The sequence below is a fragment of the Scyliorhinus torazame genome, chromosome 20, assembly GCF_047496885.1.
Source record: "Scyliorhinus torazame isolate Kashiwa2021f chromosome 20, sScyTor2.1, whole genome shotgun sequence".
In the NCBI taxonomy this organism is placed as follows: Eukaryota; Metazoa; Chordata; class Chondrichthyes; order Carcharhiniformes; family Scyliorhinidae; genus Scyliorhinus; species Scyliorhinus torazame.
This window is the reverse complement of record NC_092726.1, coordinates 9,148,819-9,176,722: the sequence shown is the minus strand read 5'-3', so window position 1 is coordinate 9,176,722 and position 27,904 is coordinate 9,148,819. Positions and strand designations below refer to the sequence as shown.

Genomic DNA, 27,904 nt, shown 5'->3' with positions numbered 1-27,904 from the left:
TCGCCTTTCCAACCGTATCGGCTTCTGCGCCAGGTAGCACAATGCCGAGCATGCCTGACTCGCACAGAGTCTCAGTTGTGCCGCTGTGTCCCGACCTGGCAGCTGAGACCTGTTTCAATTGGGGCCGATGAAATCAGGACTCCGGGAAAGTATAAGTGAAGTGAAGGATCGCTGAAGTCATTGTCAGGAGGACGGCCACACCCGTGAACTCCCCAGCACAGAAAATTGAGTAACTCATCAGGAAGCAATGCAAAAGTTTTGTTTTCTGACCTCCTCCCTGGCTAAAGTAGGAAATTGCAGAGCCGCTCCAAAGTTCACTTCTGTGATTGACACTGAAAATACATGACAGATATTGGCTGGCTGTAAAACCAGCACTGTGCAGTCTTGCAGCTTTCCAATCATCACAGCACTGTATCACATTGGACTGGTTTGTCAATATTAACCAGTGGTTACTGCCTGAAGCTGTACCATTTACGTCAGTCAATCATAGAGTGGTTGCAGCACAGAAGGAGTTTGTCGGCCTGCTATGTCTATCTTGGCTTTTTGCAAGAGCTTGTCCCACTCCCACGCCCCTAACCCCCACCCCCCCCATGCCTCTTCAGCAGAGACCTTCGATAGTCATCCAATTCCTTTTTGAAGCAGGCAGTCCATTCCACACCGACTCACTGCATCAAGCCGTTTTGCCCCATCCCGCCTCTGAACACAGCTTTGGGGGGTGGGGGGGGGGGGGGGGTGGGGGGGCAAAAAAAAATCACTTGAGAGAATAATGTTGAACACTGGATCACACCCAGGCCACTGTTGCAGGTTCTGATTATTTCTTCCTTATTTCATGGTTCCTCATTTGCTGGCTGAGCGAATATTTGTATCGTGTGTGCTCATGCAAACTGAAGGCCCAAGCTCGATCCCAAATGTGTTCGGCATTAGCCAACACCTCCTGTTTGCATGGGACCTGCAAGAGTGGCCTGGTTGTTACCCAGTGTTTGACGTTTTTCTCTTTCGTGATTTTTTTCCCCCCAAGCTGTGTTCATGGGTGTGTTCGTTTTGCTGAACACGTGTACATAATCCGAGTAACGGCACATTAACACAGGAGCGGGAGTTGTCCATTCAGCACCCTCGAACCTACGGCCTCTCGAATCTGCTCTACCAGTCAATCAGATCATGGCCGATCTGCCTCAATCCCACTTTCTCGCCATTATCCCCGTGTGTCCAAAAACCAAGCCGTCTCGATCTTGAACGTACTCGAGGACTGGGCATCGGCAACTCCCTGAGCCAAATATTCCAAACCTCTCGAGTTCTCCAGGGGCGACGGCATACCCTGAGACTCTGATACCCAGGTTCTACGCTCTCCAGTCCAGTGTGAAGGAGCTGAGCTGCTCTCAGCACACTGTAACATCGCTGTTCGCTGAAGGAAGCAAAGCTCTGAGGTGGAATTTGAAGTGACCTTTAGGTGTTGGGGAGATTCGTGGTGTTTCTCACTGAGTTCCAGCAAGCTGTCTGTTGCAGCTTTTTGTCCTGCCGTGATGCTCTCCTGCTGTTACCTCCTGGCAGGCAGCGGTGCCTGGTTCTTCAGAGCAGCCGGTCATGTGGCAGAATAAATTGCTGCCTGCTGTCAGTGCTGCCCTTGTGATTCATTATGCCAGTTTGAGTTTGGCATCCGCGCAGCTCCTGCCACTAACCCAGGCTAATGTTGGAAGCAGCATCTGCGGTGTTGTCTGATCTGAATGTGACTGTGTCGGGGATCAGTGCTGGGAATTGCAGTGGGAAATGTCCTTGGAAATGAACGGATTCTGCAAGGGAATTCGAGCCGTTCTTAATTAAAAGCTACGAACCTTTAGTTTAATTGTAATTCCTGATATTTAACAAATTGACACACTTTTATATTCTTTCATGAGTTGTGGGTATCACTGGCTCGACCAGCTCTAATTGCCCATTCCTATTGCCCTTGAATAGGCGGTGACGCACTGCCTTCTTGAACCATGTAATGTGTCGGTAATAATAATAATAATCTTAGACCCCCGGTGCTGTTGGGGAGTGAGCTAGAGGATTTTGACCCAGCCACAGTGAAGGAACAGCGACATATTTCCAAGTCAGGAATTGTCTGTGACTTGGATGGGAGCTTCCGGGTGGCGGTGTTCCCAGGTATCTGTTGCCCTTGTCCTTCAAGCTGGGAGAAGCCACGGGTTCATGAGGTGCTGTTGAAGGGTGAGTCCCTGCAGTGCATCTTGCCGATGGTGCACGCGGCTGCTGCTGTGCGTCGGTGGTGCAGGCACTCAAATGGTTCAGGTCGTGGATGCGGTGTCAATCAAGTGGGCTGCTTTGCCCTGGATCCTGTAGAGCTTCTCGAGTGTCGTTGGGGCTGGACTGACCCAGGCCGATGGAAAATATTCCATCGCACCCCTGACTTGTGCCATGTAGCGGGACGACGGGGAGTCAGGAAGTGTGTCGTTCTCTTCCCAGTCTCTCAGCTGCTGTTGGAACTGCAGTATTTACGCGACTGGTCCAGTTTGGATGCAAATAATATCCACAGTCCAAGAAGCAGAAAAAAAAGTTGAGTTTAGAAAAACACCTTTCGCAACTTGGGCCAACCCGAGATCACCTTACAGTCAATCAGGTGCTTTTTATTAAAAGATATTTCCTCATTGTATTCAAAGAAATATTCATGTTATTATCTACCTGCTAAATGATGGTAGCCATGATGTGGAGATGCCGGCGTTGGACTGGGGTGAGCACAGTACGAAGTCTTACAATACCAGGTTAAAGTCCAACAGGTTTGTTTCGATGTCACTAGCTTTCGGAGCGCTGCTCCTTCCTCAGGTGAATGAAGGGGTATGTTCCAGAAACATATATATAGACAGATTCAAAGATGCCAGACGATGCCAACACGACACAAACCTCTTCATTCACCTGAGGAAGGAGCAGCGCTCCGAAAGCTAGTGACATCAAAACAAACCTGTTGGACTTTAACCTGGTGTTGTAAGACTTCGTACTGTGCTAAATGATGGTGAGTGACCACGTTTTCAGTGGTTTCAGCTGCTCGCATTGCAATGGCAGGGCAGTACAGGACTCCAGCTCCTTAAAGCTACGTCTCGTGGGTCCCACCTGCCTAACCAAAGTTTTAGCACACTGTCCTGTTATTTAGCGTGCTACTTGCGCAGTATTGCTGTGGCGACAGGCTGGGTAGCCTTAGGCAGTGGACCACATTTTCAATCATCTTTTCACAACCGAGGGATACCGAATACCAATAAAAGATAAAAGTTTCCGAGGTGCTTCACAGAAGCAGTCTCCAACGACACTCTCCAAAGTTGACTTGGAGCCACAGAAGACATTGGAACAGGTGATGAAAGGCTTCATAAAGGAGGCATGCATGCGCTCCTCATATTCTGGCCTCTTGTGCACTCACAATTGCAATTGCAGTCCCCATGGATGGCCCTGCCACCAGTTGCCTCGGCTCCAAGCTCTCAAATTCCGCTCCCTCCACTTCCCAGCCTCACTTTCTATTCAAATGTACCCCTTTGCCCAAGCTTTTAGTCATCTGACCGAACCGATGTGTCATCTTTGATTTTGATACATTAACGGCACTATCTACATACAAGTTGTTGCTGCTGGTGTTTTCTTTGTTTCCCTCCTCTTCCTCGCTCTGTCCTGACCGCTGTACTTGCTTCGAACTTGTTAGATCGCTAATTTTTTCTATTGTTCTAGTGGGAGGTCAGAGACCTGACCATCAAGCCATAAGACATTGGAGCAGAATTACACCATTTGGCCCAGCGAGTCTGCTCTGCCATTCGATCATGGCTGATTTGTTTCTCATCCCCGTTCTCCTGCCTTCTCCCCATAACCCCCCAATCCCCTTGTTAATCAAGAACCAGATTTGTGCTGGAGGTGCTGTTACCCACAGGGCTACAGACCAAGAGCGAGAAGGAGGAATAGTTCTTTCGAAGAACAAGGAGCAGGATTAGGCAATTTAACTTCTCGAGCCTGCTCCACCACCATTCCGAATGATCATGGCTGATCTCATCATGGCCTCAACTCCACCGTCCTACTCTTTCTTTCTCTTCACTGAGTGTTTCCAGCGTTTTCTGATTTCCTTTCAGATTTGCAACAGAAAGTATTCTGTTTTCGGGTAATTGAACTTGACAGATAATTCTGAATCTGGCCACTTCTTTGCCTGATACTGGCCGATTCAGATGTACAATCAGGTTCTCGATTTCCGCCGGTGAATGGACCACATGTGTGCAGTGTGAAAGTTGGGTGGAGGGCTGGAAGAGATGCCAGTGCCTTCAGCCCAAAGTACCTAAATGGTTCGTACACTCTTCCAGGTGCTTCAAAAAGAGAAATCAGCTGGCAAGTGTGCATCTCTGAATTGACCCAAATGACACCAATTACAGTGAAACTACTCTGAGTACTCATTACTGGTGAATGTGCTAAATTCTGACAATTCAAGTTGGCAAGGAGGTGAACGAGTGTTTCAATCTGCTGTTGTTACTTATGTCTGAGGAAGAAGGACGGCTCAGTGGTTAGCACTGCTGACTCATGGCGCCGAGGACTCGGGTTCGATGCCGGCCCTGGGTCGCTCTCCATATGGAGTTTGCGCATTCTCCCCATGTCTGCATGGGTCTCACCCCCACAGCCCAAAGGTGTGCACGGCAGGTGGACTGGCCACACTAAATTGCCCCTTAACTGGAAAAATGTTTTGAAAAATGTTTGAGGAAGAAAGATACAAAAGACCATCACAGTCCACCTGTCAGGCTAAACATATTCCCAATGGTTTCCCAGCTCACATTGGGAGTGGAATCAGAGATGTTGGGTGGGTGGGTGGGGTGTTGGTTTGAAAAAAAAGCTTGGCTGGAGAAATTGCCAACATGTGTAATGGAGAATTTGGGACTCTTGTTTTAGAACTTGTCATGATAAAGTTTTTGTTTACGTTTCCCAGGTGGTTTTGCCATTGTGTTCCTGGTGAAGACTCACAATGGCGTTAAAAGTGCACTGAAGAGGATGTACGTCAACAATGAGCACGATCTGCAGGTGTGCAAGCGAGAGATTCAAATCATGGTGAGTGGCAAATGTTTGCAGGCAGAGAGAGAGTCCTGACATTGGAGATGGTTCCGACCTAGCATGTGCTGAATATCATCCCAGTCTGTCGTCGGAGATTATCCGGAGTGGGGCCAAAGAAGGCAGGGGAGAAATCTCTGCCACTTCAAGTGCGATTCAAAAGCGGGGTGATGGGAATGGGAGGAAAGTTCAGGGTAATATAACGAGGTAGCGATCAGAGGAGAAATTAATGGCAAAAAAAATATCATCTGCCCAGACTGAAGAGCTTTTTCTCACTTTAGGTTTCATGTTCTTACAGGAGGTAACTGCACGTGGCGTGTGTGTGTGTGTCTGTCTTTCTTGCCATTATCTCCATACATTCATTTCATTCTGACTCTCTATCCCCTCCTGCATGAGCTTGCCTCCTCTCTGCTCTCCCATTCAGTTGTTTGCCTGATACCTTTCCAGCTGCCACCCATTACAATGCTTTCGGTTCATGGCACCGTCTTGTTGGTCTGTGGTGTCAGCCGTCAGGCACCTAGAATAAGCTTCAGCAGAAGTAAATAGATTTAAAAAAAATAAATAAAATACATTGCTGCTAAATAACTTGGTGTCTAAAATAGTTTTGAAATACAGGAGATTTTTTTTTTTGTATCATGACCGTTTTTGGTTCCTGTGACGGAAATAACTTGTCTTTGATACTGGGAGCCATGGATCTGGCAAGTCCAGCACCAATGGCAGCTAATGGTTTTGACCCTTCTCTCTCTCTCTCCCCCTCCCCTTCCTAGTCTTCTGTCCTCCACTGAAGGTGCTGACGCATTGTTGTACCAGCATCAACTCTTGCTGTCCGGTCCAGGTGGCTGCTTTTCTCACGTGGGTGCAGACAGTGAAGGTTGGCAGGCTGTGTTACATTCAGGATGCACCACCAGCGGCCCAATCGGACTCTTCACTGGAGCCCGCACACCCAGGCATTCCAGAAAGCAGGTGCTGGGTGGCAGACTTCCCAAGCCCTGAGATTATTGTAGCCAGTTGTAATCGTTCTGCTGCGTGGCTGAAAATCACAAGTGCGACTTTGTCATCCAGCACGAGTGCTTTGCAAATGATTATTTGGCCAGCAGAGCCAAGCCAATAAAAAAGAGCAGTGACCTGCTTGTGACCAAGTATTATCTTTCTTCCAGAGGGACCTGACAGGGCACAAGAACATTGTTGGCTATATTGATTCCAGCACCACAGCTGTCGGTTCCGGAGAGGTCTGGGAAGTGCTGATCCTGATGGACTTTTGTCGCGGTGAGGACTTTTATTTCATTACTGAATGGAATCTGCATCAGTGCAATATGTTTGTGTATCTGACTTGATTTGTCGGGGAGATGTCATTTAAATTCCTTCCTCGAGTGTCAGTGCATCAGTGGGGAATAAAGCCACCATCCCGAGACACGATAGACGCAGAAACCCATGGGCTTGACTGGATTAATCCACGCTGCTCTGCAAAGGACAAATGAGAGCTGTGAAAAGAGCAAGAACCCTTTTTATTTCATCTCGGCGCAGTCAGCTGGAGCAGATTCTCAGCTGATGGGCAGGGCGGGGAGCCATCAGCAGATGAACCTGCCACCGACATTAATGCAATGGCTCCTGAGCAGAGGAATTTGCATTTAAATTTGGAATCATTTTTGATTGCCACTTTTCTTTTGAAGTGATAAAGCCGCATTAAATCATTACCAGGGAAGGATATGAGATGAGCACAGAAATATTCATCATTCAGCTTCAAACGTTGTAGCTCCTGATTTCAACTCCCCTCCCCATCATCATCACACCACTCCCAAACGCATGCATTTGCGTGTGCAGAAGACAACAAATGCACTTTTGAACCCAAGCCACCATGAATAGACATCTTGAATTATTTTGTGCCTTTAACACAATGAAATATCTAAAGGAGTGTTATCACACTAGAAACCCCACTGAGCCACAGAGGGAGAATATGAGATCAGGTGGCCAAAAACCTGGTCAAGGAATTGTGTTTTCAGAAATATCTTCAAGGGGGAAAGAGAGGCGGAGAGCTGCAGGCAGAGAATTCCAGGTCCAGGCAGCTGAAGGATTGGCCACAAATGGTGCAGTCCTTACAATTGGAAATGCGCAAGAGGCTGGAGATAGTGGAGCGCAGGTGACATGGAGGGTTATTTGTGGCTGGAGGTGGTTACAGGTAGAAAGGGGAAGGCCAGGCAGAGATTTGAAAACATGGATGAAAACCTCAAAGTTAACACATTGCTTGACTGGGAGGCAAAACTACAGTTTTTAAATATAATAATAATAATAGCTTATTGTCACAAGCAGCCTTCAATGAAGTTACTGTGAAAAGCCCCTAGTCGCCACATTCCGGCGCCTGTTCGGGGAGGCCGGTACGGTAAATTGGACATTCTGAATTCTCCCTCCGTGTACCCGAACAGGCGCTGGAATGTGGTGACTAGGGGATTTTCACAGTAACCTCATTGCAGTGTTAATGTAAGCCTACTTGTGACACTAATAAAGATTGTTGTTATTATTTATGTACTTTGTTGAGTGTTGCGCAAGTATATTCCTGCTAATTGTGTCTGAAGTCTCTTGTGAGTCGCAAACATTGCTGACCAATCACTAGCCTCCACTTCATCTTCAGCCCGGCTGAAGAGAAAGAAGGACAAGTCCTGTGGTGGTAAATTGATTGGAAACATTTTGGGTTAAAATGCAGCCTGGGAGAGTGGGGACATAAGCATTCTGGTTTAGAGCCAGAGCAAGAAAATTCTGGGCTTCATTTTTGTCAACCATCACATATGGAAAAGACTAGTTCTGGATTACTCCCTTTACATCTGTGAAGCTTCCTCTGTTAAGTAAATGATCCAAAATATTCAGTCACCAGGAGAGAAGTGCTTCTGACTTGATACATGTTTATACAATGGTGAAAGCTTTCTCAGTCTCTTGCTTTGCCTCCTCTTTGTGAGGCGATAGCTGGGCATTGTCACTTGTTCAGTCATTAGAATAAACCATGGTTCCAGAGGGGGTGTGTTTGGCGATAAAAATGTCACCGCGTCTTTCCAAGCTTTTATGCTGCCTGTTTGTCTTGGGAAAGAGACCCTGGTGTTTTGTTATCCCCTCCTTTTATTTCCTGTCTAATTCAGTCGTGACTGATTCTGTGTGTTGTGCAGAGTCTGCAATTACTGCACCACTGGAAGCGATGGATTTGGGCTCTGCTTATTAACTGGACTGAGTTCAGCTCTTGTTATCCGACAGCACATTCAAAGACCCTTGCCAGTGTGCGCTCGTCATCAGTTGCTCCAGTGAAGGGGCGTTTATATTCTGGAGTGCAGCTGGAAGAGGGGAGAGCCTGCCATATTATAATAGGCAATATGGTTTTCCGTCCGTTTGGTCTCCGAACACCTTGGATGTCTGGTGTGTGCAGGGAAACCTGGGACGATGTAGGTGCAAGCACTCGCGCAGATGAATAATGGATGTTGCTGAGCTGAGTGCAGAATGCTGCACTTGATCACAGTAATGGCCACTCTGCTGCTAGCTGCTGGAGAGCAGGTTTGGGCAACCCGCCCAGGTTTCAGCGATTGCCTCCCTCCATTGTCTTGAGGCGCACTTAGCTTGCACTTTGCAATTCCCCATCCCTGGGTGAACGGCTGGATGCGAAATTATGGGTGCCATTATCTAAATCGTCACCGAATCGCATTGGGCTTCCTGTGAGCTGTGGATGGTGTTTCTAGGTTTCCATGGCGACAGCTGTATGTTCCTGCGATCTGATTTAGCCTTTGCATTCTCCAACACTACAAAGTACTGCATTCGTGTCTCCTGGCAATGCTTACATGAGAAAATGTTTTGTTTTTTTAAAAATCGTTCTTCCTCACCACTTGCTTTGAATTGATTTATTATGTTGACGGAGAGGGATTTGTCCTGGTATCTTCGTAAATGCTGCTTTGAAAGTATTTGCATGAGAGCATCTGTGATGAGGCACACCAGCTAATCTGCCCATGGAAAACAGATTGGGAACTCAGAGTTTGGAGAATGATGGACTTTACCATGCCGATCATTGGTCCTTGATTTAACTCTGCCGTCTTGTTCATCCACATTTCCGTTCCGAGCCATTCGGCAGACGCGCCTTCAGTTGCCTCAGCTCCAGAGCTTGCCTCTCAATCCTCCACCGTTACCTCTCCCTCCTCTTCAAAGGTACTCCTGAAAATCTACCTCTCCGACCACACTTTGGACCACTTGTCTGGGTGCCCAAGGCTAACGTCAATTTCTGTCTTGTCAATCTCCCGTCTTGAGTTATTCCGCTGCGCTCTGAGTGAGTTGTCGATTTTGGCGCGGTGCCCGAAGCGCCTTGCGGAACCTCTCCACTCGGTCCTCGCGCATGATCCCAACCTGCTGGATGCTTGCCATTTCAGTACACCAGCTTGATGTGATGCTTTCATCTCTGTCCTCAGCCATGCTGCACTGTTTCAGCGAAACTCAACGCAAGGAACATCACCGTACAGTCTTGGGGCTCGACTATTTGTGTTCAACTATTTCAGACCATGAACTCTCTCTCCCCTGCCCCCCGTTTTTTTTTTTTTGCTAACAGTGGCAGTATCCACTGTTCACTTTCAAGGACAGTTATTTCAAAATAGCCAAACATCTGGATGAGACTAAAATTCACCCATCAACTATCTGTGTGAAAGGCACAAGCTGCTGTCCACACCATTAAGTGCAGTGCCACCTTAATTGGGGGGTGGTGTTGGTTGCTGGACCTTAGATTTGATGGCCTGAGATAACACGGCTCGTGCTATAGGTCCATCCTTTTCTGGCCAGGTACCAGGGCTCTGTCCAACAACTTAACTTGTGATCTGCTCCTCTTGCGCGTGATCTCCAAACCCATTGTTCGGCGGCGGAACGAATGCTGCAGTTGAATTCCAAAGCCCCTGGGGGCGGCGTGGCCGTACAGTGGCTAGCACAGTTGCTTCACAGCTCCAGGGTCCCAGGTTCGATTCCCGGCTTGGGTCACTGTCTGTGTGGAGTCTGCACGTTCGTCCCATGTCTGCGTGGGTTTCCTCCGGGTGCTCCGGTGTCCTCACACAGTCCAAAGATGTGCAGGTTAGGTGGATTGGCCATGATAAATTGCCCCTTCGTGTCCAAAGGTTAGGTGGGGTTACTGGATTGCAGGGATAGGGTGGCGTGGGCTCAAGTAGGGTGCTCTTTCCATTGGCTACTGCAGACTCGATGGGCCGAATGCCCTCCTTCTGCACTAAATTCTATGACTCAACTTGTGTGCAAAACTGTCCATCAGACTGATCCCTCCCATTCCAGTGGCCTGGCTGAGAGGTGGATGTGCTGTTCTTTGTTGCTTTCCCCAAACAAGAAAATATACCAGAAAATAATTCAGCACAGCAGAGTTCATCGATACATTTTTTAGGACTTCTGACCGACCTACCAGCTCGCGAGTCGGAGCATCGTTCCCGTTTGTCACGCTGCCACAGCTTAGGATAAAGTAATGCAACATATTCCCCCTTCCTCTGTTGTTTGGTATCTTGGGCCCACTCACAGTCAAGCAGCTCCAGGATTTGTGTTTTTCCTTCAGCTGATGTTGGATCCGGGTGGGCTGTGTGGTGAAGCGGGCTCTTATTTGTGAATCCGGGGCTGTTGGGCTGAAATGATCTCGTCTCCTTTTTTTCCCCCCTTTCTGCAGGGGGTCAAGTGGTGAACCTGATGAACCAGCGGCTGCAGACTGGTTTCACCGAGAACGAAGTATTGCAGATATTCTGTGACACGTGTGAAGCCGTCGCGAGGTTGCACCAGTGCAAGACGCCCATCATCCACCGGGATTTGAAGGTGACGGAAAGCGTTGCTCACGGAGACCGGGCAGTCGGAAGAAACATGCAGTTTAAAAGCTGTTGGTCAGTCTAGCCTTCGTGTCCTGGAAGAACCCCGGGGTCACGATCCGTGTGGAGTTTGCACACTCTCCCCGTGTCTGCGTGGGTCCCACCCCCACAACCCAAAGATCTGCAGGGTCGGTCGATTGGCTACGCTAAATTGCCCCTCAATTGGAATTCTTTAAAAAACTCATCAAGAAAGAGGGCGCCTGGTCTGGTCGTACCATGTGGAGCATCTTTAATGGCTAAAATGTTCCTGAAAGTTTTGTGCATTTGGCCAAGTGTCATGAACGTTATGCTTCTACACATGCCGGTGTACAATATTTGATATAATCGCCCTCGTCCAGTGGAATGAATGAAGCCATAAATCATTGTTCTGCCAGGAATTTTCTCCCACTGCCATTTCCCACAAGTAGTGGCTTGTGAACGCAAAGCAAGGTTCTGTCCTTCACGTCGGTCGGCTCCTCCTCCCACTCTACCCAACAGAATGAATCGCGAGTGTGAAGCAGTGACTTGTCTTGTCATGCAACCGTGTTTCTCTCTCCATCCCCTTCCCTTCCCCCAAGCTGCCCCAGTGTGTTGAACCACGAGTGTGCTTCACACGAGGGGATGAAGCTGTACGTCTTTCTAAATTCAATGATAATCTATGATTAATCTAGGACAAAGGTTCGGCACAACATTGTGGGCCGAAGGGCCTGTTCTGTGCTGTATTTTTTTTCTACGTTCTTACTCCCCAGTGTGATAAATCATGAGCCCAAAGCAATGCCTTGCTCTGTGGAACCTTATTCTTCCTGTCTCCTTGGTATGTTATGAACACAAAACAGTGCCCTGCCACATCACACGGGAGCATGTTTTTACAGCACTGTAGTGCGGGCATTATCTGGGTACATTTATTTTGCAAAACCAATGGATTGACCTTGCTGACTGCTCTGGTATCTGAGTTGCTGAGGGCAGAGGCTACTGCAAACCTGAGGGGTACAGATCAGGACATTGCACTGCCAGGTGGGGTGTTGGCCCATGTTAGCAGGTTTGATCTGAACACCAGAGAGCTCTGCCAGTCAATACGATCACGGTTGATTGTAACCTACACGTTCCCACCTAGCCCCCCCCAATAGCCTTTCCCTTATCAAGAATCTATCCAACTCTGCCTTAGAAATATTCAACAACTCTTGCTTCTGCTGGCTTTTGAGAAAGAGATTTCCGAAGAAGTGTGGCACTTTGAGAGAAAGAAATTCCCCTCCCCTCTGCCTTTAAATACCTGACCTCTTATTTTAAAATAGTGACCCCCCATTTCTAGATCCTCTCCACACCCACCTTGTGAAGATCCATCAGGATCTTGCATGTTTCAGCCAAGTCACCTCTTCTAAATCCAGTGACTACAAGCCTAGCGTGTCCAACCTTTGCTCCTAAGACAACCCACTCATTCAACCAGACAGGTTGAGTGTGGTTGTGATTTCCTCCATCAAACCGCATTCCCACAGGCACCTGCTGCCTAACCTCAGGCAGCGGGAGGGATGCACCATGAGGAAAGGAGAGGATCAGAATTTATTGGGTATCTGATGTACTAAATATATTGTGTCAGGCTTCCCGCCAGGGAATTGCACGTTTAAAAACCTGCGCTGCTTGCATGTGGCGGACTGAGGTCCCAATAGCTCAGTGTCCTGTTTACTGAGTGTTTGTGATATTCCTCTTCAGGTTGAAAACATACTGCTTCATGACAAAGGGCATTATGTCCTCTGTGATTTCGGCAGCGCAACGAATAAATCCCAGAATCCTCAGCTCGAAGGAGTCAATGCTGTTGAAGATGAAATTAAAAAGTAAGTGTTTTGTGTTTAGTTTCGTGATTCCTCAGTAATGAAGTATCACAATGGTGGGTGGGCGGGGGGTGGTGGGAGAGACTGAATGAAAATTAGTAGCTGCAACGTGGCAGGGGTGGCACAACGGGACTGGGCACGGAACCCACGTATCAAACCTTGATTCCATCAGGGCAAGTTTGTCAAGTTGCACTTAACGAGGAGATTATTTTCTGGACTTGCGGAGAAGGGAACCTGAACTCACTCTCGGAATCAAAACACTGGCAAACCGAAATTAAAAACAGGGAACGGTGGAAATAATCAGCAGACCGAGCAGCATCTGTGGAGGGAGAGAGGGTTGAGAGAGTGGGGAGAAAGAAAAGAAACATCCCAAATCCTCAGAGTAGCTTTTTGTTTATTTCTTTTTTTTTAAATGGATATGGAAACATGGTGGTACGGTCAAGTTCCACTCAAATTGGCTCTTTCCAAAAGTGACTGATTTGAGCCATTTCTGGCCATTTCTCTAACTAAGCATGATCTCCTTTCTGGCGAAGGATGCGGCCTTCTCATCCCCAAGGCTTTGTTTCTGATACTGTGCCTGTGGCAGAGTCTTTCCCTCCTGTGGATGGACGGTTTCCAGCAGTCACAGACCAGGGAGCAGGGTTAGCTGCTCCGAGCTTGGGGGAACCTTGCCAGCAACGTGAGTGCCTCAGGATGTTGTGCTCCTGACGAAATGTCGCAGCTATGAATTATTGAACTCCAGCCAAATATGAAAGATCACATCAAAATGCTTCCAGCTGAAGAGATGAATGGCTTCACTCTGAGCGAAAAATCAATCCTGATGATGATACATGTTTTACACTGAATCAGCATGAAATTACTACACGATAGATACAGTGGGGCTGACTCCGTCTCCTCGATTCTCTTTGACCTTCTATTGCTCCCCCAATCTGGTACAATTCACTGACTGGTAATAATCGAGAGTGAATTATAATATATAGGTATTCCCACTTGTGCCCAAAACACTTTAAAAAGCTTGGGCTGTGCTGTAGAAGGAGTTGCTGATGGATTGCTGCTTACAATTGCGGTTTCAATGGTTTCATGGTGGTGGTTGGACTTTTAATTCCAGACTGCTATTGCCGGGATTCGAACCTGGGACCTCACAGCATCACTCTGGGTCTTTGGTTTGCTAGTTTACTGGATGAAGAATGGTGGGAGAAAGCTTGCCTGATCTATTGCCTATTCTGTTTCTGTGTTGTAAATAATGCATAGAAAGAAGGGAAGACAGATTTATAATCTGCATCTGATGATCAACGGACACATCAAAGCCCTTTTGACTGTTGTCTTTGCAATTTGCAGAAACGTGACAGCCAATTTGTGCACAGAAAGCTCTCGCAAACAGCCATGTGACATTGGTCAGATATTTGTGTCCCTCCGTGGTTTCGTTGAGGGATAGAAATTGGCCAGGACACCTGCCCAAACTCCCCCGCTGTTACTTGAAAATGTGCCATGGGATCTTTCACGTCCGCCTGAGCAGGCAGATGGGGTCCCGGTAAATCCTTGCTCAGCAGGCAGCAACCTTTGATCGTGCAGTGTTCCCCCAGTCCTGCCCTGGAGTGTCGGCCTCAAATTTTGTGCTCTGGACCTGGAGCAGGACTGGAACCAGGAACCTTGTAACTTAAAGCTGGGAATGTTAACAATTGTGTCACGGTTGACGAGACATGGACTCAGCATTACCATGATGCGGTTTGACAGGCATGGCCACTACATGTCCCTTTCCCTGAAAGCTGAACAGCAGAATGTGATTCCCGAAACTCTGGCAGGAGTCCCATGTCACAAAGACAAGAGTTTGTGTATTCGGCGAGAATAAGTCAGCAGGCCAGCTGATATAAAATGAGGTTTCAACCGTATCCAGTCTGAGAAGTGTTGCTCCCATTTTTGTCTCGTCAATAAAATGGAAATGCATCCAGTCAGCTTCCTCGGTGGTAGGGAGCCAGTCTTCATTGATAGACCTGTCTCTGATCCATGCTCATTACACCAGACAGGAGCTGGAAATGTTCCCACGCGTGGATGCCAATCCCTTTGCAAAAAATAAAAATAACCGTGTTATCCGAACTCCTCTTGGGTATTGTTTCCAGCACACTGAATATATTGCCTCTGCTTTTGATTTCTCTGGATTTTAATGAGGACAACAAGGAGCTTGAGGATGCTTTCACAGTTTGATCGTGTTGTGAGGTGGAATCTCCGCTCTCACCCGGGTAGACCAATTATGCTGTTTCCCTTTCTGAGCGGCAGTCAGGTCATGTCTGAAGTACGTTATGAAGCTGGAAGAGGAAAGAGATGCAATGGTGGATGTTTTGGTGTTTTGCGAATAGTGTTGGGACCCCCTCCCCATCCTTGGAAGAGTATTTGACACCAGTTTTGTGACAGAACCAGGGGACAGTCTCGAATTAAGTTTGGTTTTAACCGTGCGCTGTGCCAGAAACGTCAGAAAGGCTTATTCCGCCTTTCTGAAATGTGTGCTTGCCGATCTGTTGTCACTAGCATCTCGTAAACTTTGTTGTCAACTGGTGTTCTGACCGCACAGACTGTCCTGCGTGGAGCTGACGATGGAGCAGAGCCACGTTTTGTGGGTGCGTTCCAGCTGTCATCAGGTCAACAGCCTTTAGCTTTGGTGTGTGAGAAGCAGAGAGCTGGTTTAATATCTGCCACGACCCGAAATAATGCCATCGGGCAGACTGACTCGCAGGATTGGTTCAGTGCCACTTCTGAAGCTGGTTGCATTAATTTTTAAACATTTTATTTTTGGAGACTGTTTCCTACGCCCGTCCTTCAGCACCAGTTGCATCTGATACTTGACCAGGACGAAGGCTGATTGCAAGCTATGGCCAGGGCCGTTGCCGCCCTCTTTGATTTGTTTTCACTTTTGTAGAAGCATTTCAGGAGTGACCCATCATGAAGCATGGAGGAAATTGTCAGATTTGGTCTGAAGTGGCTTCCGACCACTGTGGCCATTTCCTCAAAAGGTTGACAGCAGAAGTCGAGAAGTGGATGCCAAGGGTGAACAGCACCAACGGGCTGATTTGTTTTGCTCCGCCAAGACTCTGGTGAAACAGAAACGCCCCCGAACCGAACACAAGGACCAGATCCTGCAGCCAATTATGTTCTAATAGGTGTCGGGACCGCAGAAATATCTCCAGACTTGTTGAGCGGAAGATTTGGTATCAAGAATAATTCTCAACAGGCTCTCCATAAATGTTTCTTTAGAGAAGAATGTTTTTGGCTGATGCACTCAGAGCTGTGACAATAAAAAGAAAAATGCGCTCAACGCTTCAGCTTTGTCAATCCCATTTTGCTGACTTGTGCTTTCTGTTGAGAAGGACTGTGAGTTACGACTATATATGGTCATGCATTAAAGGAAGCATGTAGCATGAAGCCATTTGTTTCCACGTCCTGCCTTGCCAACCGAAACGTTTGATCTATTTCTATATAAATGAGTCAGTTCAGCCTTTACTTTGTATCCTGTGCTTACCGCCCCTCAGTGACATGATCCGAAAGCACATTGCCAGGTTCCACGAGTATGCTGCCGGTGCCCAACTCTCCCTCACCAGCACTTCTCTCCATCCCCCCACTCTCTCCATCAGTTACGATGCTTGCCTGCCACCCAGTGCAGGATTAACTTACTTTTTTTTTTCTCCAACTCAATATTGAGGCGGCCGACACAGAAACTCTCTTCCTGAGCCGCCGCCGCCATCCGCCTTTCTGGCATCTCTCCAGGGTTGCAATGATAGTTCGCCCCGAGCTTGTGACCTCTCGTGCGTTGCACTTCTAAAACCACCTTTCTCCACGCCGGTGGCCTCTGAGACTGGACGATTCGAGTGTTGGCTGGTCCGATATAAGCTTGAGCTCATCTGAAGCTCTGTTGCCCGTTTCCTAACTTGCACAAAGTCCTCTTCACCATTCACCCTTGGGATTCCTGGCTCACATTGACTCCATTTAAAAAAAATTCATTTATGGGATGCGGGCATTGCTGGTTAGGCCGGCAAATGGAGAATATTCTATTGCATTCCAGACTTGGGCCTTGTAGATGGTGGACAGGCTTTGGGGGGGGGGGGGGGGGGGGGGGGGGTCAGGAGGTGAGTTACTTGCCGTAGGATTCCCAGCCTCTGACCTGCCCTGGTAGTCACAGCATTAATATGGCTCGTCCAGTTCAGTTTCTGGTCAATTGTAACCCCCAGGATATTGATTGCAGAGATTCAGTGATGGTAATATCATTGAATAATAATCTGTATTAGTGTCACATACAGGCTTACATTAACACTGCAATGAAGTTACTGTGAAAATCCACTAGTCGCCACATTCCGGCACCTGTTCGGGTACACCGAGGGAGAATTCACAAATGTCCAAGTCACCTAACAAGCACGTCTTTCGGGACTTGTGGGAGGAAATCGGAGCACCCGGAGGAAATCCATGCAGACACGGGGAGAACGTGCAGCCTCCGCACAGACATTGACCCAAGCCGGGAATCGAACCTGGGTCCCTGGTGTTGTGAAGCAACAGTGCTAACCACTGTGCTACCGTGCCACCAACAAGGGGCGGTGATTTGATCCTTTCTTGTAGGAGATGGTCCTTGCCTGGCACTTGTGTGGTGCGAATGCAACTTGCCAATTGCCTGGATATTGTCCAGGTCTTGCTGCATTTCGACATGGATTACTTCATTATTTGAGGAATCAGGAATGACACTGAACACTGCAGTCATCCGCAAACATCCCCACTTCTGACCTTATGATGGAAGGGAGGTCATTGATGAAGCAACTGAAGATGGTTGGGCCTCGGACACTACCCTGAAGAACTCCTGCAGTCATGTCCTGGAGCTGAGATGATTGACCTCCAACCACCACAACCATCTTCCTTTGTGCCAGGTATGACTCCAACCAGTGGAGAGTTTCCCCCCTGATTCCCACTGACTCCAGCTTAGCTAGGGCTCCTTGATGCCATACTCGGTGAAATGCTGCCTTGATGTCGAGGGCAGTCACTGTCACCTCACCCCTGGCATTCAGCTCGTTTGTCCATGTTTGAACCAAGAGCTGAGTAACCTGGTGAAACCCAAACTGAGCATCCGTGAGAAGGTTATTGCTGTGTAAGTGCTGCTTGATAGCACTGTTGATGACTCCTTCCATCATTTTGCTGATGATGGAGAGTAGACTGATGGGACGGTAATTTGTCCTATTTATTGTGAACAGGACACACCTGGGCAATTTTCCACATTGCCGGTTATGCAAATCCCGAAATTTAAAATCCTCAGTTTAAAATTTACTGTTCTTCGATTTCTTTGTGGCTGTTCCCAGCCCTGCAACCCTCTGAGATTTCTGAGCTTGTGCAAATGAGGCCTCTTGAGCATTCCCAATTCTTATTTCTTCCCCATGGGCGGCTGTATCTTCAGATGCCTCAGCCCTAAACTCTGGAATTCCCTCCGTAAACAATTGTCTTCTTTGAGACGTTTGCTGAAGCTTCTGGTCACCTGCCTGAATGTATCTGAATTTGGCTTGCTTTCCGATTTTGTTTCCTAACATTCCTTGTGTTTTACTTCCTCAGAGGTGATGTACAAATACAGGTTGTACATATGTCTTGGCTCATACACCATGAACTATTGGGAAATGCGGTCACGGCTGTTGACTGGCAAACCACAGCCAAAACCATAAGAGCGATGAATGTTTGTGTTAATTGCGCTTTGACTGAAGCAGCAATGCCATGGCCACTGGGAAAATGTTCCCCTCTCTCCACATCTGAAGGCCAGCATTTTACACCCCGCCAGGAACTGCCCTGCCTGGACAAGGTGCTGAAACGGCTTTCGAATTAGACACAGATTTAATCTGATAAAAGCTGATTTTTTTTTCAATGGCAAATCGAGAACCCAGGCGACAACAATGAGAGGAATTCGCTCGATACCCTGAAGAACGAAAGCCAAGAGTCCCCGTCACCCCCATGTCAAGCCAACATTGCAAAATATCACTTCCCGTGTCTTTCTATTTTTCAGGTACACAACCCTGTCCTACCGAGCGCCTGAAATGGTCAACCTTTACTGCGGCAAAACAATAACCACCAAGGCCGATATATGGGTGAGCAAAAGGAAGCCTTTATGTTATGAATGAGAGCACTTGCTCGATAAGATGTATTTACTCGAGCGTTTCCTGATTCTATGCTGTTGGAAAAAGCGCGTCCCGAAAAATAACAGACTGGACAGCGTTACCAGCATTGCAGACTTGTATTTGCAAAAGCGCCTTTCGCAATCTTCAGGGCATCCTCATGTATGGGGCAACGCGTGGAGTCTCTCCTCTCTCTCTCTCTTTCTTTATTTTAAAAGGTTGTCGTTTAAGATACATCTCTGTGACAGTTTGACTTGTACCATGGAAGGCTCCACTCTGCTGCAATGTCAATTAAATGTAATTGTTAATTGGAAGAATTGGCTCTCTTGCTCACATTATTGAAATAGTCTCCGAGGGCAAATTGCCGTGAAAATGTCAGAGCCTTTGTGTTGCAATGGTTCTGTTTTTGCATTGAAGCTGTACCAGTGCAGGCCTGTTCAGTGGAAACAGCGTGACGTTGATGTCGTCAAACCTGAGTGACAAGAGGACGAAGCTGCTTCACATTGACGGGCATGACACATTTCAGCGCTTCATTCCCCTGGGGTAGCCGTTTACTGGTAATCAGTGGGCAGTCATGAGATTCTCTGGTTCCAATGGCTTTTGCCCTGAATGTTCGTCCGGTTCCCAAAACTGAAGTATTTACAGCAGGATACACAAGCAGTGAGTTTGTTTGTACAATGGGAGGCACTGGCATTGTAATTAGGATGGACATGTTTTGCCTGCAGCTAATCCAGATGGGTTAGGATAGGTTTAGGTTTTGAGTTTTGTAAGTTAGAAAGCACTGTGGTTTGAATTTCTTGCACAATTTTTGTTTTTGAAAGCAGTCGCCAAAGGCAAGATTAGGCTGTTGACTTTTTCAGTCAGCGTAATTGCTGGCCACCACCACCAGCCTGGCTCTGAGAAGGGGCTAGCCTTGAAACCCCGCACAGCTTGGTCACAACGTTCCCTACCCTGGGGCATTGACGCGTGGGCCACTGTTCAGCAGGAGCCCCTGCGACCCTCAACAGATTTTTATCTCTTAAACTGTGAGCCAAACAAATCGCACATTTAAAAATTTTTTTTTTAAATCAACAAATGTTAGATGTGAAAACTCACGTTGCAAGACTTTGGCTTTCCCCGTCATTGAATCCAATTACCGAAGAAGACCACTGCTGATAAGGGTGGCGTTAACTTCGGAAAAACATCTGAGTGTCCGGTCATGACTCTTGTGCTTTCTCCGACAGGCTCTTGGATGCTTACTGTACAAACTCTGCTTTTTTACACTACCGTTTGGAGAAAGCCAAGTTGCAATCTGCGATGGGAGCTTCACCATTCCGGACAGCTCCAAGTATTCCAGCGAGATGCACTGCCTCATAAGTAAGCACTCACATGATTCCCTCTGTTTCTTCATTTGCCTGCTTGGCTCCTTTTGAGCCCCATGGTAACAATAAAATGGTCAGATTAATAATAGATTGGGATGGATTTCCTGTGTGCATTGTTTGGTTGGATACACCTTACGAATGCACCATCATCAGAAGTCTTAATTTGGCAGATTTCTGTACAGATTAAGCTAAAACGACATTGATGTTGAAATCCACAAAGGTTTGCCAGCAGCGGAAGACATTGAGTTTTCAATCACTTGTGATGTAGGAAGTGGAGGACACCGTTACTTGTGATTACATGGTCCTAACTTACCCATACCTACTGCCGCTGGCAGGCTTGATGTTACGTGTGCCTTGTTCATGTGGTCTGCTCAGTGTTGTGAGCTGGGTTTCATTGCTGTTCCCTGCTTTGATTGTCCAGTGAAAGAAGTCAATGGGACACTTTCTGGCAGCAGGATTGCCCTAGTTTCTGTAAAGCAGGTTAATGAACCACTTTGTGTGTGTGTGTGAGCGCGCGTGTGTGTGTGTGAGTGCATGTGCGTGTGTGCGATGCCCAGCCACTTCTGACGATAAAATGGTGCCAATCCTGAGCCACTCTCATTCCTTTCCCTGTGGAACATCCAAAAGGTGTTAAAGAAGCAAGGAAGGAAGTGTGGGAATAACGTAGAAAGCAATGTGACCGTGATGACAAAGTGAAACAATGGCGGTATTCTAGACATTCTGTGAAGTTACGATTGGTTTCACGTTGGATTATTTGTGAGAATGCTCCCTTTAACACACCTCAAAGGTATTCCGGATGATTGGGGATCAGGATGTGTGAATAAACATGCAATAAAACTGAAACTGAAACCTGCCTCTGAACATGCAGCACTACTTTTGTTGTCGTGGAAAATGCAGTTGGTGTTACCTTTGTGTTGAAGCTGATTTTGGTGTAATTTAATCTACCAATGGTGATTTCACTTTTCAGGATTTATGCTCGAGCCAGATCCAGAGAAGCGACCTGATATTTACCAAGTGTCTCACTTTGCATTTAAACAAATCCGCAAGGAGTGTCCTGTCCAGAACGTGTGTGTAAGTCTAAATATAATCCAAAGTCTGTGTCACGTCAAAGTCTGAGACTCGCAACGCACAAATATTAAACTGCAACTTGTTTCCACTCGTGTCCTGTTGTGGGATTCTGAGACCACCGCTTGCCTTGTGTGTCTCACATAATGAGTTCCTGTTCTTGTCCATCAACGAGAAAAGCAAATTACCAACTGCAAGTCAGTACTTTAACTGTAAACCTCCCTGCATGAGAAACTGGACTTAGATCAGTGGATGTGATCTGCCTTGCCACAATACAAGCAGCCTGTGGAATATCTGAAAGCTTGACAAGTTCTGTAAGCTGTTCAGTGACGCGCTACACCTGCAAAAATACACCAAGAATTGAATTGCAATACTGAGGCAGAATTTTAATCCTTCAATGGGCCCAAATTAATATGTTGAGCTCTCGCACCCTCTTGAGGAACAATTTTCTGCCGCTCAAGTGGTATTCTTGGACCCGGAGGTTTGACTTGTGGGAGAGGAATGTGCGAGGAGTCGCTTTGTGCGATTAATTGAGCTGCGGTGGAGCCGTGCGCATGATTCAGCGACCCCTTTGCCCCCAGCGTGGATCCGGTCGCAACGGGTGAATCGCGCACCTGCCCCAGAGTGGGCTCTGAGCCAATCACGAGTCATCCGACTCGCTCCACCTGCTGCGATCTGGATATTTAAATACCCGGGCGGCGGATTCACCTGGGCACCTCGCCAGGGCACTGTCTAGTACTGGGCCACACAAATGGGGCGGGGGGGGGATCTCTCAGGCCATTGCATACCACCGGGTGGCCGGGGACAGTGCAGGGTGGCACCCTGCCACTCCCTTGGCACTGTCGGTCTGGCACCCTAGCAGTGCCACCCTGTCACTGCCAAAGTGCCTGGGTGGCACTGGCAGTGTGCTGGGGACACTGCCACGATGTCAGGTTGGCATTGCCGGGTCCGACCTGGGTTGGAGCTGGGCTTTGCCAGGTAGAGTGGGGGTGAGTTTGGGTTCCTGGGGGGCCTCCCCAAGGTTGATGGGGGGCGTAAGGTTGACGGGGCTAAGGGGGTGGGGTCAAAGTAGCAGTGGTGGGGGGGGGTCCAAAAAGGAGGAGGTGGGCGGTAGGGGGAGAGTGGGGTTGCCTGACAAGCTGGCGTCCGATCTGTGAGCAGCTTGCCAGCAGGAAATCACTCCAGTGCGGTTGATGTAACAATAGCTTTGTTTTACAGAACTCTCCCATTCCAACCAAGCTTGTTGAGCCGGTAAAAGCCAGTGAAGCTGCTGCAAAGAAGACACAGCCCAAGGCGAGGTTAGCTATTTAATACATCGTCTTGCCTGTGATGAAGCAAGGAAAGCACTTGCCTGGAACCACTTCAATAGTTGTGCAACACCAGTGTAAAACTCTTGGCGGAAGTGTTCACCTGGCCCTCTTTGGGGAGGGGTAGGGGGGTCTCACGAACCCAGGGACAAGAAATCTAGCATTGCCAAACATTTTGGGTGAGGATTAGGTTAGCCTTGTTTTCCCCTGACTGCCGTTTGTTTTCCTTCTCTGCCGAAGGAGTGACTCTGCATCAGAGACGTGGCTCAGCTCCAAGTGCCAACCCCCGCAGTGAGCTCTGGCAGGCTGCACGATCAGATCTGCATCCAATGCCCACATAGATATTCCCAATTTATCCCGACACGTACAGTTTATTACCTTGCATGGCAGTGACTGTTGTTCAGGAGAATCTGGAAGTCACGCTGATACGAGTTGGTCACCGTCAATTCCAGTGCGGGATGTCCAAAAAATGAACTTATGCAGAAAGTGGTGAGGATGGGTCAACTTCAGGGAAGGCACCAGCTCACAGAGGATAGAGAAAGGAATATTGTGTTAGGTGAAGCAAGGTGGGGGAAGGCTCGTGTGGAACAGGAGCACTGACCACTTGGGCCAAAATGGCCAGTTTCCGTCCTCTCAAATTCCGTGTCCTTTGATACGCAGCAGGGGGCTGAGGCGAGTGCTTGCTCAACCGAGCCTTTTTGACTAATACTGGCAGCCGTCGGTACCAGGAGGCTCCCCTTTCCCTGAACACTGAACCCACTCTGATGCTCCAGCTAACAGAGTACAGCCCGGTAATCGAACCAGGTGCCACCTCGGCCAGGAGGGACCTTTTTGTGCTCTTGCTCAACTCCTTTAAAATGTACTTGGATCTGCGGAACCTGCAAGGCCTGGGACAAGGTGCTGGAAAGTGCAATTAAAATGAGCGGGTGGCCAGTTTATTTTTCTCTTCCTTTTTTTGGGCTGGAGCTGGCATGATGGGCTTCTCTCAGCGCTGTAACGTTTTCATAGATTCATAGAATTTACAGTGCAGAAGGAGGCCATTCGGCCCATCGAGTCTGCACCGGCTCTTGGAAAGAGCACCCTACCCAAGGTTTTGATATGGTTTAATGGCCTACAGTGGGCAGCACGCTAGCTCAGTGGTTAGCACCATCGCTTCACAGCGCCAGGGTCCTGGGTTCGATTCCCGGCTTGAGTCACTGTCTGTGCGCAGTCTGCACGTTCTCCCAGTGTCTGCGTGGGTTTCCTCCGGGTGCTCCAGTTTCCTCCCACAAGTCCCGAAAGATGGGCTTGTTCGGTGAATTGGACATTCTGAATTCTTCCTCCATGTACCCAAACAGGCGCCGGAATGTGGCGACTAGGGGCTTTTCACAGTAACTTCATTGCAGGGTTAATGGAAACCTACTTGTGACACTAAAGATTATTATAATTATTACTTCCTCCTCTTTAAGCCATCCGCCAGGAAGGGGAACCCACTTGCCTCACTTATAATGTCTGTGTGAGATCTCTCTGGGTAGTGTTCACAGTATTTAAATAAATCCTTTGCGTGTGTAAGTCTTTTTCTTTAATTGTTTGACAGCACCGATGTGGTGTTAGGAAGGGAGACTTGAAGCCATTTTGATGAGCACTGAAGAGGTTGAGGTGAAATGTTTGCCGCCTCGCAGACAGTGAAGCAATTGATGTTGCTTCTGCGAATCACTGAGATGCGAACCAAAGGCACAAAATTGTGATGAGAACCGTTCTTAACATATAATTTACAATTCTCTGTCACACTGTCGAAGCTGCACCTGTCTGTGAATCCTTTTTCAGCAGAAATTAATTGCTTGATGAGTCGGAAGATTAAAGGTTGTGAGGAATGAGAAGCAGGGTAGGATTGGACCAGACTGTGAATGCTGTGGGACCAGAGCACACCTCCGGGGTAAAAATGATCTGCAGCATTGAATTTTCCGTTCTGTACTATTCGTTCGATCTGCCCTTATCCTGAATAAGACTGTGGCTTTAAAATGTAGAAAATTGAGGAACGGGGACAGGGTTACAGTGCTGTGAGGTTTGGTATCTTTATCCACATGTTCTCCTCGTTTCTTAGGCTCACAGACCCAACTCCTCCCACTGAGACCTCGATAGCTCCTCGCCAAAGGCCCAAAGCTGGGCAGGCTCCAGCCAATCCAGGGATGCTCCCAATTCAACCTTCCCTCACGCCACGCAAGAGGCCATCGAATCAGGCAGTTGTGCCGCCAGCAGGTATGAGAGAGGGCACAGTCACTTGTAGCCGTTGCTGTCGTGTTGCTTTCACAAGAATGTTGTAATTTTTTCCCTCCAATGTATTTGCCTTGATCATAGGAAGCTGACATGCAAGAGGGTGAGAATTTAATCGAAACGTGATTTGTTTATTGTTTTTGACCCGCACAGTGTGACTGGTCAGAAATTGCAACTTGAAGTCCAATTGCAAATGCTTTTATGATTGAGGAGAAATGTAGGTTTTCAGGTCAGACTGGAAGACAGTTGTATCTGACGGTGAGACGGGAAGTAAGGAGCACAGAGTGACTTCCTCTGTGTTCCCCCTCCACGCAGTGCTTTCGCGAACACCCCTGCAGTGAGCTGCACGGACTCCGCTTCTCTCCTGGCAAATGCTGGCTCGAGTTTGGGGAGAGAGGCTCCAGCCACCTTTTCACATCGACATCCATTTGTTGCAGATTACATCTGTTTGAAATTAACTCTGCGGGGGATTACAAGATAAATACAGGCACAGAAGACTGTTGTAGTTCAGCCAGGGTGCCTCTGGAGTTTCCCCATCCACAAAATAATTCCAGGGGTTTCCCCACCACCTCCTCCACCTTGAAATCCATCCTCTTGGTGGGTCTCATTGCACAAAGAACTTCCCTCAATCATTGACAACGGCTTAGTGCATTTGGGGGGGGAGAGGAGGCAACCGCCCGTTGTATTTTACTCCCTTTTGGTTGAGGCGTTCGCAGTTGAGTATTCAGCGTCCTGCCCAGGGAGGGCAAGGCAAGGACTGGCTGCATCTGCACATCTGGGCGGAGTCTACATGCTGACATCAGGCATCAACATGAGTTGCCCCATTGGGTTCATTGTTGGTCAACACCTTGTTATTGTGTTCAGAGTGACTTTGCCAAGTGCCTGGAGGCAAAATGTCTGCAAACAGCAGAATGTGAATGAGGCAGCAGAGCGGAGGGACAGATGTGCTTAATCAAATCGCAGTGTCTGTCAACCAGGAGGCGATATTTCTTCTAGAGACAACACGGCTGGTTTGAAGAGATGAATTGTATCAAAGCATCTGCCCAACTAACTTGGCGAGCACTAACTTTCATTCCAATAGTCTCCAACAGTGAGTTTGTCTCTTTGCAACAACAAACTTCAAAATCACCCGCGTGCATTCAGAATTTTCCAAAGAAAATGCACTTTTATCTTGCTGCCAAAACAATTGTTTCCCACTTAATATATCATTGGCATGTGACGCTATTTAATTAAACTCTCAGAAGCAATTTGCCTCTCTTCATATCGTCCCTGTCTTGGCTGTCAGAGCTCTCTGTGTTGAAGACAGTGGGATAATTGACAACTTCCTTTTCTTATTTCTTTCCACTAATTTCCGAGGTAGCTCGGATTGATGATTGATGAGCAGATCCTCAGATAACTGTACGTCACCGTGATATCTGAAGGCTTGTCTTGTGTCCAGTCTTTCTTTATCATTTGGGCGTCTAATTAATGAAAAGTGAACACAACAAAATAAGGCTTTCAGACGTCTTAGAAGCAATAGAACAGTTACGGCACAGAAAGAGGCCAATTGAGCCCATCAGCTCTGCGCCAGCCATAAAATAGAGAGAGAAAAGAAAGCTGCTGATTGATATCCCACTTTCCAGTTTGCCGGTTGCAGCACTTCTTCAGCTGCAGGTCCAGGTACATTTTAGATAATTTGGGTGTCTCATTTTAGATGAGTTGAGCTTCTCTGTCTCAACCATCAATTCTGGTTGTGAATTCCAGACACCTATCAGTCTCTGGGTGGAAAGGTTTTTCCCTCTAATCCTTCTACCAATCACCCTAAACCAATGTCCGCTGGTACTTGACCCATCAGCTGGAGGGAAACGGGTCTTTCCTGTCTACCCTACCTGGGCCGCTCATAATTTGGTACACCTCCGTTAAGTCACCCCTTAGCCTCCTCTGTTGCAAGGAAAAGAACACGAGCCTCTCCAATCGTTCCTCAAGAGCTGCAATTTTCAAGCCCTGGCAACCTTCGTGTAAATCTCCTCGGCACTCTCCCCAGAGCAATTATGTACTTCCTGTAATGCGGCGACCAGAACTGCACACAGAAATTGAGCTGTGGCCTAACCAGCATTTTATACAGTTCCAGCATTACATCCCTGCTTTTGTATTCAATACCGCGCCCAATAAAGGAGAGCATTCCATGTGCTTTCTTTGCCAACTTATCCAGCTGCCCTGTCACCTTTAAAGACCTGTGGACATCTTGGAAAGTTGAAACCTTTCATGACCTATTCAAAGGAAAATGACTCCGCTTCCCATTCCCAAATTCACACTCCATTATATTTTTCCGCGTCCCTGTTGATTGACACCAATGTAACAGAATCATACAGCACAGAAGAGCTCCTTCAGCCCATAGAGTCAGCCCCTACGCGTGAAAAACACCTGGCCTGCCGACCTAATCCCATTTGCCAGCACTTGGCCCAGAGTCTCGAATGTTATGTGGTGCCAGGTGCTCATCCAGGTACTTTTTAAAGGCAAACCCAGCTCTCCCACCCTCCGAGGCAGTGCATTCCAGACCGTCACCACCCTCTGGGTAAAAAGGTTTTTCCTCAGATCCCCTCCCTAAACCCCTAAACCTCTCTGATCCCACTTTTCAAACTTGGGGAGTTTCCTGGCAACCGCACGTTTTGTTCTGTCTCTTGTGCCACTGTGAATAATTTTGATGACTGCACAAAGGATCCTCGGTGTCACGTCCCTCGGTCCCCTCGCCCTGCACCTTGTTCTCTCAAGTCATGAAAAATGTGCAAGTGCTGCTGTCTCTTGCCTGGATCTATTGAAAAGACGTCAGGAGGATTTCACTTGTATTCCTGAAGTTTCATTCCGCACCCTTCCCCTCCCCCCACCTCCCCCCAATTTTCATTCCCCAGCCCGCTCCTGAATCTGCCTTTATTGCTGAGCTACCCTGGCTTGTGCTGGGTTGTCTCGTGAGCAGTGGCATGTATTTGGTGTTCACTGAATCACTGTCTCCAGAATAGCACTGAATACATTATTTTTACTGCAGCAGTGAGAAAGCAGCTGATTAAGAAATCCTTCAGCTGTCAGGGAGTGGGATAGAAA

The 27,904-nt window shown here is 47.8% G+C and overlaps 1 protein-coding gene across 8 annotated transcripts in view; it reads left to right on the top strand.

Annotated features, from left to right (window-relative positions):
- Positions 1-27,904, top strand: part of LOC140396856 (AP2-associated protein kinase 1-like) — a 108,772-nt gene that overhangs the window by 19,472 nt on the left and 61,396 nt on the right. For all 8 annotated transcript variants that reach the window (XM_072485636.1, XM_072485635.1, XM_072485638.1 and 5 more), the window contains exons 2-10: positions 4,931-5,049; positions 6,207-6,315; positions 10,718-10,860; positions 12,597-12,718; positions 18,732-18,813; positions 20,064-20,196; positions 21,169-21,272; positions 22,485-22,564; positions 24,657-24,811. In XM_072485636.1, the coding sequence (XP_072341737.1) occupies positions 4,931-5,049; positions 6,207-6,315; positions 10,718-10,860; positions 12,597-12,718; positions 18,732-18,813; positions 20,064-20,196; positions 21,169-21,272; positions 22,485-22,564; positions 24,657-24,811 (1,047 nt within the window). The remainder of the gene's footprint in view (positions 1-4,930; positions 5,050-6,206; positions 6,316-10,717; positions 10,861-12,596; positions 12,719-18,731; positions 18,814-20,063; positions 20,197-21,168; positions 21,273-22,484; positions 22,565-24,656; positions 24,812-27,904) is intronic.